The 10,844-nt window shown below is 34.7% G+C and overlaps 1 protein-coding gene across 1 annotated transcript in view; it reads right to left on the reverse strand.

Moving 5' to 3' along the window:
* Nucleotides 1-10,574, reverse strand: part of LOC121870495 (protein qua-1-like) — a 113,860-nt gene extending 103,286 nt beyond the window's left edge. The window contains exons 1-4 of the mRNA XM_042372330.1: nt 10,421-10,574; nt 10,091-10,212; nt 9,603-9,716; nt 8,919-8,984 (exon numbers count right to left, since the gene is read on the reverse strand). Of these exons, the coding sequence (XP_042228264.1) occupies nt 8,919-8,984; nt 9,603-9,716; nt 10,091-10,212; nt 10,421-10,574 (456 nt within the window). The remainder of the gene's footprint in view (nt 1-8,918; nt 8,985-9,602; nt 9,717-10,090; nt 10,213-10,420) is intronic.
* Between the last annotated feature and the right edge of the window lie 270 nt (nt 10,575-10,844).

Genomic DNA, 10,844 nt, shown 5'->3' on the forward strand with positions numbered 1-10,844 from the left:
TGTACATTATGCTTCCAATATCTTCCCAGGTAGTAGTATCTCCCTGTTTGGTAGCTGCCTACAACTTTTAGTAATATTACTTTGATACAACATGATAAATTAGACAAACAATGAAAATAAACAAACAAAAGTTATTTACCAAGACCTTCTCTCCGACAGAGGGCAAGAGATGGAGGGGAGAGAAGAAGGCTATTTATAGCCCGTCTTTGTGTCAGAAGTGACCGCACTAAATAATTCATTTAAAATTTATTTTTTTACATAGAATATTCAGTACATACATGACTGCGATTATAAAATATTGTGATTTAGTATATTATATATATATATATATATATATATATATATATATATATATATATATATATATATATATATATATATATATATATATATATATATATATATATATATATATATATATATATATATATATATATATATATATATATATATATATATATATATATATATATATATATATATATATATATATATATTGTTACCCCACTTAACGCGGTCAATTGAACCCAGAGGGTCCTGCTAAGTGAACAACAGAACATATGGGATTAATTCCAATAGAAACCGGCCCGACCCCCAAACTCCACTTTTTGAAGGCACATACCTATGTTGTAGTAAAAATAACATCTTAATTTTATGATGGTACATGCACACAATTAATACTTAAGAGAAATAGAGAAATACAGTCGCCAAGTTAATGTCCATTCAAATAATGGACTCAACTCCCTCCCCCTCTCACACTACACAGCCGGCTAACAGATGGTCGGTCGGTCCCTCCCCCCACCCCCCACCAACCGTCCCAAGGAGATGTGTGGGATAACCTCAAACTAAAGTTAGGAAAATATAATTGACATTGCTGGATTCCTTGTAAGACCAGGAATATTTTGAATATAAATGTCATATATTTTGCACAAAAGATAACATAGTTACCTAGAGAAAAATTTTTATCTAAAAATTGTAAGTTTAAAGCAAAATATATGATGTTTATATTCAAAATGATCACCAAATTATAAGAATTCCAGCAATGTAAATTATATTCTGACCGGGTAATTTGTATGAATTTTATGAGCTAAAACAAATATCTTCAGTTAATAAAAAAAAAATAATCTTCACGACACTATCTGTCAATCAAAGTACCCCACCTTGCCTCCCCCCCTCTTCCAACCGCGCGGTCAGTCCCAACCCTCCCCCCACCCCCCACCAATCCTCCCTTCCAGAGTTTTTAACATTTAGTATTAAATAATACCTCAGATTAAAGTTAGGATAATATAATTGACATTGCTGGATTCCTTGTAAGACCAGGAATATTTTGAATATAAATGTCATATATTTTGCACAAAAGATACCATAGTTACCTTGAGAAAAATTTTTATCTAAAAATTGTAAGTTTAAAGCAAAATCTATGATGTTTATATTCAAAATGATCACCAAATTATAAATTCCAGCAATGTAAATTATATTCTGACCGGGTAATTTGTATGAATTTTATGAGCTAAAACAAATATCTTCAGTTAATAAAAAAAAATAATAATTCTTCACAGGGTAACAGATGGTCGGTCGGTCCCTCCCTCCCCCCCACCAACCGTCCCAAGGAGATGTGTGGGATAACCACTAAATTTTAATAAATAATACCTCAAACTAAAGTTAGGATAATATAATTGACATTGCTGGATTCCTTGTAAGACCAGGAATATTTTGAATATAAATGTCATATATTTTGCACAAAAGATACCATAGTTACCTAGAGAAAAATTTTTATCTAAAAATTGTAAGTTTAAAGCAAAATATATGATGTTTATATTCAAAATGATCACCAAATTATAAGAATTCCAGCAATGTAAATTATATTCTGGCCTGGTAATTTGTATGAATTTTATGAGCTAAAACAGGCAGTCAGGCAGGGTGGCGGGTGGGGCAAATCTAAAAATAGCGTCTCGGACACTCACCGCATATATGTGGAAAAAAAATCCGCGTTAAGTGAAAGTTCAGCTGGCAAGGCACCGCGTATGTCAAAACGCGTTAAGTGAAACGCGTTAGGTGTATATATATATATATATATTAGGGTGGTCCAAAATATCACATATTTGTATACGTTTTCTCCACAAGGTTTATTTTTGTCCATTAGGTACAAAATGCATCCCAGAAAAAAATTGGATCATTTAAAGCATATTTAGAGGTCAATCCAATGTCCTCTTTTTTTCCATTTAGTACGTAATAAGGATTTTTCGGGGCTAGATAAACACATTATAAACACATTGTCTTTATTCAGCATAATATACTATTTAGATTGATAATGAAATAATTGTAGAACTGATGAGATATAAATGAAATAAGTAACTTCATCTGATTAATGGTAACCCTTGTCTGTGTTTCCTGTTTCAACCTGTCATTGTCAGTCCCTATGACTCAATACTTGACTCTTTGCCCTTTCCAAATAGGCAACTAGGCTATATACATTGAAATATACCCAATATAATGTGTTGTGTATATTAAGACTGTATCATGCGGACAAGAAAATTCAGTCCTACACTACAAGTATAATATGCAAAATGGATTGACCTCTAAATGTTAATGAATATGGATAAAATTTTACAGACCTTATCTATGAACCAAATGGACAATTTTAAGGCTTGTGGAGGCAATATATTACTACTTATATTTTTTACCATATAGTTTTGGACCACCCTAATATATATATATCTTGATACAATATATATATATATTTGTGTAATAAATGTATGTAGTAAGTATGTACAGTAATCTTTTTCACTCCAATCCTAATGAAACACTAATGAATTAGAATACTGTAGCTGGTGTAAACAGTGGGAACAGTCCCACCACCGATTGTCTCTCGTGAAGCAAGCTTATAAATTAAAGAAAATACTTGCAGTGTGTTTAATATATTAATATATTACAGTATGATTACACTACACCAACCGGTAACATTTGATGCCATTACTTGAAGTGAATTGGACTTATTTTAAAAAACCAAGGATGTGTAAACAGCACTGGTCAATGGGATGGTTGGTAAAGAACTACTGGGTCAGTAAGCTCCCAATGCTAAGTGTCACATTTGGGGTACCGGTCTTATACAGCGAATAGGGCTCAAAAGCTACTTTTTAAATGGACATTTCTGGGGTCATCATATACACCCCGTCGCCTTGTAAGCCGAGATATACGGTATACCTTTCAGTGTATCTACACATTTTTGGTGGTATATTTTGGTCAGTTAGGGAATGCATCTATGGGGTCGCGGGATTAAATTAATTTTTCCTATATGTTATGTGTTTCGGTATGTACAGTTTTGCTTATCAAGGTAGTTTTCTAGAACCTAACCCCCACGATTATCGAGGATACATGTACCTGTATGTGATGTCAGAATATAATGAAGCTAACCAGCAAAAAATTGGACATAAGACTTAACAATGACAATGATGACTATAACTTGAAAAATACAGGGCTGCCTCACTTATCGCAAAGGTTACGGGCATGAAACTCGTTGCGAATATCGAAATTGCGAATAGCGGAGCAATTTCTCCCATAAGAAATAATGTAAATAGGGGGATACAGGCATCGTGATGGTCACAGCCGTCAGATTTTAACACTTGTTTTACTCAATACATTTAGAACATAAAATGTATAAAGAAACAAGGGCATAATATCAAATAAACATCAATAAAAAACACTTTGAGTTTATTAGGCGTATATGTTTACAAGTACAGTACAGTATACAGGGGTACTTTACATGTTTGAGTGTGTGAGTGTTTGAATGTTTATGTGCGTAGGTGTGTGAGGTAAGTTTTAAACGTAGACATCACGGAACCTCGTCACCTTCGTAGCCGTCAGAGGCGTTGCAGACCCGGCCATCTTCTTGATCTTGTCGGCGCTTTTAACTATAGAATGCACCATAGAAGGATCCAAGCCATGCACGTGCCCAATCACCGACGTTCCTTCTCCGTGTTCATGTCTTTTTACGATATCCAATTTCACGTCCAACGTAACTGCCACATGTAATCTCTTAGCAACATTGCTGGGAGTTTTAATAACTGGTTGCTTAGGCATTGCGAGATCACACAAAACACAACTGCGAGATCACACAAAACACACACCAGCACGTGTGAGACTGAGGCGAGCAGGAGTGTATGGCGGAGGAATACGTACACACGCTGTCCTACGGTTGAGGAGCACGGTTCAAAATTTTTGCTCGTAAGAATTTGTGAATAAACGGGGCAACCATTGCAAATAGTGGAAATGGGTAACAATAAATTGATTGCAGATAAACAGGGTTACGAATACCGAGGCTATGAATAACGGGGTTTGCCTGTAGTATATCACAAACTCTCATACAGTTCATGCACATCAACTTTACATGAAATAGGAGAGTTTTTCAAAAAGATACTGTGGCTGATCATTCAACACTCACACAGTACACACAAATACATAAAAGTGTTTAGTACTCTGTTTTTACTATTAGATAAGTACAGTACAGATCTATAAAATTAATACAGTAAGTGTACAGTAGAATGTCGATATAACATGAGATACGTTCCAAGAGAGGTCGCTTTAAACCGAATTCGCACTAAATCGAAGTGTTGTTTCAATGGAATAATTTAGTTTGATACTTGAGAGAAAAAAATACTAAAATGACTAAGAGTTTACCCAGATGCACCTCAGCCCATATCCTAGAACAAACAAAACATTGTTTTTTGTAGTATTATGTTAAAGCATACACTCATAAATCAACACAGCTAAAATAACGGGATGCAAAATGGTCTGTTTACTAGCGATCAGTTAATGTGAAGATTTGGGTGGGAGGGAGGTGAGGTGATATGTTTGACAGTTGATGCTAAGGTCTAGTGCTTATTTATTTATCTGTCCTTAAGAGTGACTTTAAGTTTTTCTCTTATAAAATGTCACTGAACTGACATGTTCTAATTAATTTAATTACAGAGGGATAAAATTTTTATCTCTTGTGCAAAATATATGACATTTATATTCAAATTAATCGCTGTCTTGCAAGGATTCTAGCAATGCAAATTATATTCTCCTAACTTTAGTCTGTGATATTATATAAGATAAAAACTGTAAGCTTATAACCACCCAACCCTGGCTGGGAAGATGGGGGGGGGGGGAGGAGGGAGGTGACAGTGACATGTTTGACAGTTGGCGCTGAAGGTCTAGTGAAGTACAGTAGGTTCTCAAATTTCACGAGTTTTTAATTCGACGCTTTTTATTTGGACACAAAAGAAAACACTACTACTAAATTTCAAATTTTGATTTCTCTTATGTACAAAAGATTCATTATTGTTTATGACTGAATGTCTTTTTGATTGAATTAATGTTTATGTGTGTACAGTGGTCCCTCGGTTAACGAGCACAAACCGTTCTAGAATGTTGCTCGTTAACCGAAAAATTCGTTAACTGAAACCATTGTTTCAATGGGTTTTTGGGAAAATTGGTTCCAGCTCACCAAAAATTGCCTAAATTCAACAAAAAAGGTAGAAAAGTACACTTATTTTGAGGTGTGTATGTAGAAGGCTCCTGGATGATGATGATGATGGGAATTAGAATGGGGGTGGAGGAGAAGGGAGAAGAGAAGGCATTGGGGTGGAAGAGAAGTCACCCCATGGCGCCATTTCACCCATAAAATTTTAGTTCTCTTGGTGTAATTCAAGGTTATTTTCTTTAAATCAACACTACACTGCATTATATATTGTCAATATGTAATATAAATTTCAAAATGACCAATAATTTGCTTGGAAACACAGAAAAAAAGCATCTAGTTGAAGAGAGTCTCAAGCAAGATGTTACCTCCACTGAAAAGACACAAAGACTGATGCCTGTATGCTGTGTGGCAGGCTGGATGGCGTGCCACAAACTAGTGACCCTACCTTCAATTATGTTCAATAATTGTTAAAATGACTAAAAAATTTAATATTAAACTTTTAAAATTATTGAATAGTATAAACTTCTTGATATTTAGTAAAAGGGGTAAGGAATTTAAGCCTTAGAACTGATTACTGTATTGGCGGACTAATACTACAGCTGGTGGACCGCCAAATGCAAGCTAAAATATGTGGAGGTCGGCTCGTAAGAAACTCGTTAATCGAGGGATTGCTCGTTAACCGAAATTAAGAATCTTATGGAAGGTGACTCGTTAACTGAAATCTCGTTAACCGAGGGACCACTGTAATTCATTAATAATACGTAGAATATTAAAACGCACGAGGAGACGAGACGGCATTGTTTTCGTTAATGTTTACAAAACCAGTGACAGACTGGTTCTACATATAAAACTGAAGAAAAGAAGACCCTGGTTGTAGCTGTAGTAAAATTAATGCAAAAAAATTAATATGGTTGTTTTAAGTAATGTTATTTAATGGAACAATAAAAGTAACTAACCATTAATGGTAAAGAAAAAAAGTGAGATCGCGTATGTAAGTGCGCACATGTGAAAACATATTGTCATTACTCTACATAAGAATATGAAAGCAACACTTATTTACTGTTCATATATATTTTAATTAATGTTTCTGAATTTAAAACAAAAATTCTACCCACCAGTGGTGGTCAAGTTGAAAACATAAGGACAGCCAATGTTGTTGTGTGTGTTTTTACTCGTATGACTAAGTTGCCAAGCCATCAGGTTCAACTCTAGCTGAAGCTGTAGAACATAAGAACTTTATCTGTGTTGTTTTTAGTTTTTATTTAACTTTATGTGTTATTTTTGTTGGTTTATTAGGATGTTGCTTTATTACAGGTAGTAATTCGCCAAAAGAGTAGGGTAAATAAGGCAAAATTTAGCCAAACATCGAAAGTACCAGACTCAAATTAATTTTCTCCATAGGAAGTTGTATTTAAATTTGGACTATTTAAATTTTGCGAGGATTTTACAGTCTAAATAGGTGTCCAAATATGAGAGCCTACTGTATTTATTTGTTCATTTATGTCCTTTAGATTGAGTTTTTGTTTTTTGCTTATAAAATGTCACAGAAGTGACGGGAAGAATATAATTTACATTGCTGGAATTCTTTTAAGATAGTGATCAATTTGAATATAAACATGCTATAGTTTGCATTAGACATACAAATTTTAGTTTTAATTAAGAAACTTATTACAAAGGGCTAAAATTTTATCTCTTGTGCAAAATATATGTCGTTTATATTCAAATTATTCACTGTCTTGCAAGGATTCTAGCAATGCAAATTATATTCTCCTAACTTTAGTCTGTGATATTATATAAGATAAAAACTGAAAGCCTATAACCACCAAACCCTGGCTGGGAGGGAGGGAGGGAGGGAGGGGAAGTGACAGTGACATGTTTGACAGTTGGCACAGAAGGTCTAGTGAAGTATTTATTTGTTTATTTATGTCCTTTAGATTGAGTTTTTGTTTATAAAATGTCACAGAAGTGACCAGGGAGAATATAATTTACATTGCTGGAATTCTTATAAGATAGTGATTAATTTGAATACTACAGTCGACCCTCGTTAATTTGGACTAATAGGGAGGGGAAGGGTGTCCGTTTTAGCCAATTGTCCGAATTAACCGATTTAGGGGTTAATATTGCATTACATTTCAAAGTCATTGTTTTCGTCACGATTTTATCCCACTTTCCACTAATACCTACGTCATTTCAGCAAAAATATTACATTTCCGTGAATGCATTATATCAAGCACAGTATGAATAGAATACCATTGTAATATAACAGTATCTTAACCAAAAACTATTAAAAAAATGAGTAACTTCTCTAGAACATCGGAAGGTTAGGTAAAATTTTTTGTTTTCGTCATGTATTTTATCCTATTTTACATTAAAATACATCACGTTTCAGCAAAACTACTATTTATTTCCTAGAATATATTCATTCAGGCACAGTTAAGGTAAAATATACATGTGATGTAACAGTTTTTTAACTGAAAACGATTCGAAAACCACGTGTACCGTGTAGCTGATACTCAACAGCTGGTGGTGCGTCATGTGTCGTTGTAAACAATAGGAGGTTGAAGTAGATTACCGGGTATTATATTAAGTGTGAAATATCAAAAAGGTTTTTATTACCGGTATTTTTTGTAGATCAATGAGAACTGTGATACCGTATATGATATGATAAGTTAGCCTGTGCTAAGAACTTCAACATAGACTACTGAAAACACGTTGTAAGGTAATTTAGCCTATTGTAAGTTGGTGAGCTTCATTTGCTGAAGGAACTGCACAACTTTTCATTACTAATTGGTACAAATATTACGTTTCCATTGTTTACTGGCAGTAAATGGTAAATATTTTTCATGTCTGAAGCTAAAAGTTGCATCCCCCCCACACTAGTGGTGATGTTACATTTGACCAAAAAGACGCTGGTGTTTTATCCCAGCAGTGGGTGGACCAGCATTTTAGCTTAAGGTCCGCGTAGGTAATATTCCTACAAATCTTAAAAAAAAAAAAAAAAAAGTTCGTTCAGATTTTGTCCGAATTATCCGAAATCCGGATTAAAGGGGTCCGAATTAACGAGGATCGACTGTATAATCATACAATAGTTTGCCCTAGACAAAAATTTTAGTAATCATTTAGTACATTATTTTGAGCACATGTACAGTACAGCTTTGCCCTTAGGACAGTGTAGCGTGCCCAGAGAAACATTAGGCGCGAATTTTAAAATATGATGCGCCAGATTGACTCGCACAAAATAGGAAAGATTCGCTTTAAATTAAAACATTGTCCTTAATTGTGGGTGTAGCTTTAAATCAATAATCTGAAATTGAAGCGCTTTAAATCGATGTTGTACTGTACTATACAGTACAGTACTTCAGTCATAAAATCTTGTATTCTCGATTTCATAGTCTTATAGTCTAACAAGTACTGTAGAATTCAACCACCCTAATAATTGTGATGTGAGACTCACCGAGTTCTTCTTACCCTTCAGCAAGTCATCTGGGATGCAAGGAGCGCCTACATCCTTCAGGTCAGTCTGTGGGAGGTTAATAATATTCACCATCATCTAAACTCACTGTGGATTGAAATTCCTCTTTCCAGACAATCAAATTAAAGACTTTGATTCAGGGAGTTTATTAACTGGTTTAAAATTATATATCTCTACTATACAGTTCTGTACATACCTGGGAAAACCTTCCATTTTGATTTCAGATCTTAATATATTACTGTACAGGGTACAGTATACCATAAATGTTGTTGTGTATATCCATAACTGCCCTTCATCATCATATCTTCAATTTACAGTAACTGTAACCCTTATAGTTATGAAGACATTATATTTAAAAAGCAAGACAATGTAGATAGGTAGATACGTAGGTTGCAACAGTAGAGCACTCGCTTCTCACCAACATTGTCACAGGTTTGGGATCCTGAGTCAGATGTGAGAGGGGTGTCATCCAGTGGGACCCTACCAAACAGCACTTACTTTCTCTAGGCATTCCAGTCTCCTCCTGTACCAGAACTGTACAATGAAGGTCGTAACAAACAACAGACTGACCACCCAAATGGCTAGTAAGCTGACAAGTGATGGAAATTATAAATTAAATCAATACCCAGTAGACAACAAATCCTATAAAAATCAGAGAACACTTACATTTAATATTTCCTGAGATGCTTGTTGAAGGTTGAAGTTGTTACCATCTAAGATTCTCTCAATACTTTCCTCACATAAACTCCTGCACACAAAAGAGAAAAATGCAATCAGTTCCTACACAATTTTTTTATATTGCATAAAGTGGGACTACTATGATGAATTTCTCTCTACAGTGTAATAATTGCCACTTCCAGCATATAAAGTTGAACAGAACTAATAAAATATACAAACAGTAAGGAAATTATTTACTCTTCATATATTTGACATAGCAAAAGATCAAACAGCAATGATCAAAATAGCCACAGAAATTCAGTAAACAGTACTGTACAGTATGCTGGAGTTATCTTACAAAACATAAAGTACTTACAAAACATAAAGTAACTTAACACTGCCCTGTAAAGATTGTATTTATTGACAATACTTTAATGTCATATTTAATCACACAAAGATTAGGCATCTCAGATCTGCAGTTCTCACACGATGCACACTTCCTGACATCCCCTGAGGAATTTCCTCGGGATTCTTGGGACCTTTACTATTCCTAGTATTCCTTCCTCATCTGGGTGTATAGATATGGTTTTTGCCAAGGGTCTTTGGGAACAAGGTTGTTCTGTCCACAAGAGAACAATAACTTCCAGTTTTAATGACAGCTTACTGTTGGCTAGTTGGGCACCATAGAATCTTTCTTTCAAACTCAATAAATATTCAGAACTTCAATGACAATCCCAGCCTATTAATGCACTGTTTAGGAAATGATACTTTTGTCATAAACGTTGGCCTGATTGTTCCACAGTAGGATCATCTATCTCCTCTCGTACCTTGGTACATGGGACAGGATCTATTTTTCTGCCATGTATCAAGTGAGAGGGTGTCAGTGTCTCCTATATCCAATGCAGAATCATTCAAGTAGGTTAAGGGTCTGTTATTGAGCCTAGATTCTATATCAACAATGACTGCTCTTAATTCTTCCATTGTCAATTTAGCACAGTATTATGCAATGTTTTCCTTAAACAATGTTTTACGTTGCCTATCATTCTTTCAGTGAACCCATTTTGCCAAGGAGCTCTAGGGGCAGTGAAAGACCAAGCCAAACATTGGACCAATGAAAAATTTGTAAAAATGTTTCAGAGCTTAATTTCTCAACTATTTCTGGATGAAAACAACTGATTAAACAAATGTAGACTTTCTCGGGTGGCCCTGGATCACCAGTAATGATCAAATCTCCCATATTATCTATTCCAG

Source organism: Homarus americanus, unplaced genomic scaffold, assembly GCF_018991925.1.
Source record: "Homarus americanus isolate GMGI-L3 unplaced genomic scaffold, GMGI_Hamer_2.0 scaffold32583, whole genome shotgun sequence".
Lineage (NCBI taxonomy): Eukaryota > Metazoa > Arthropoda > Malacostraca > Decapoda > Nephropidae > Homarus > Homarus americanus.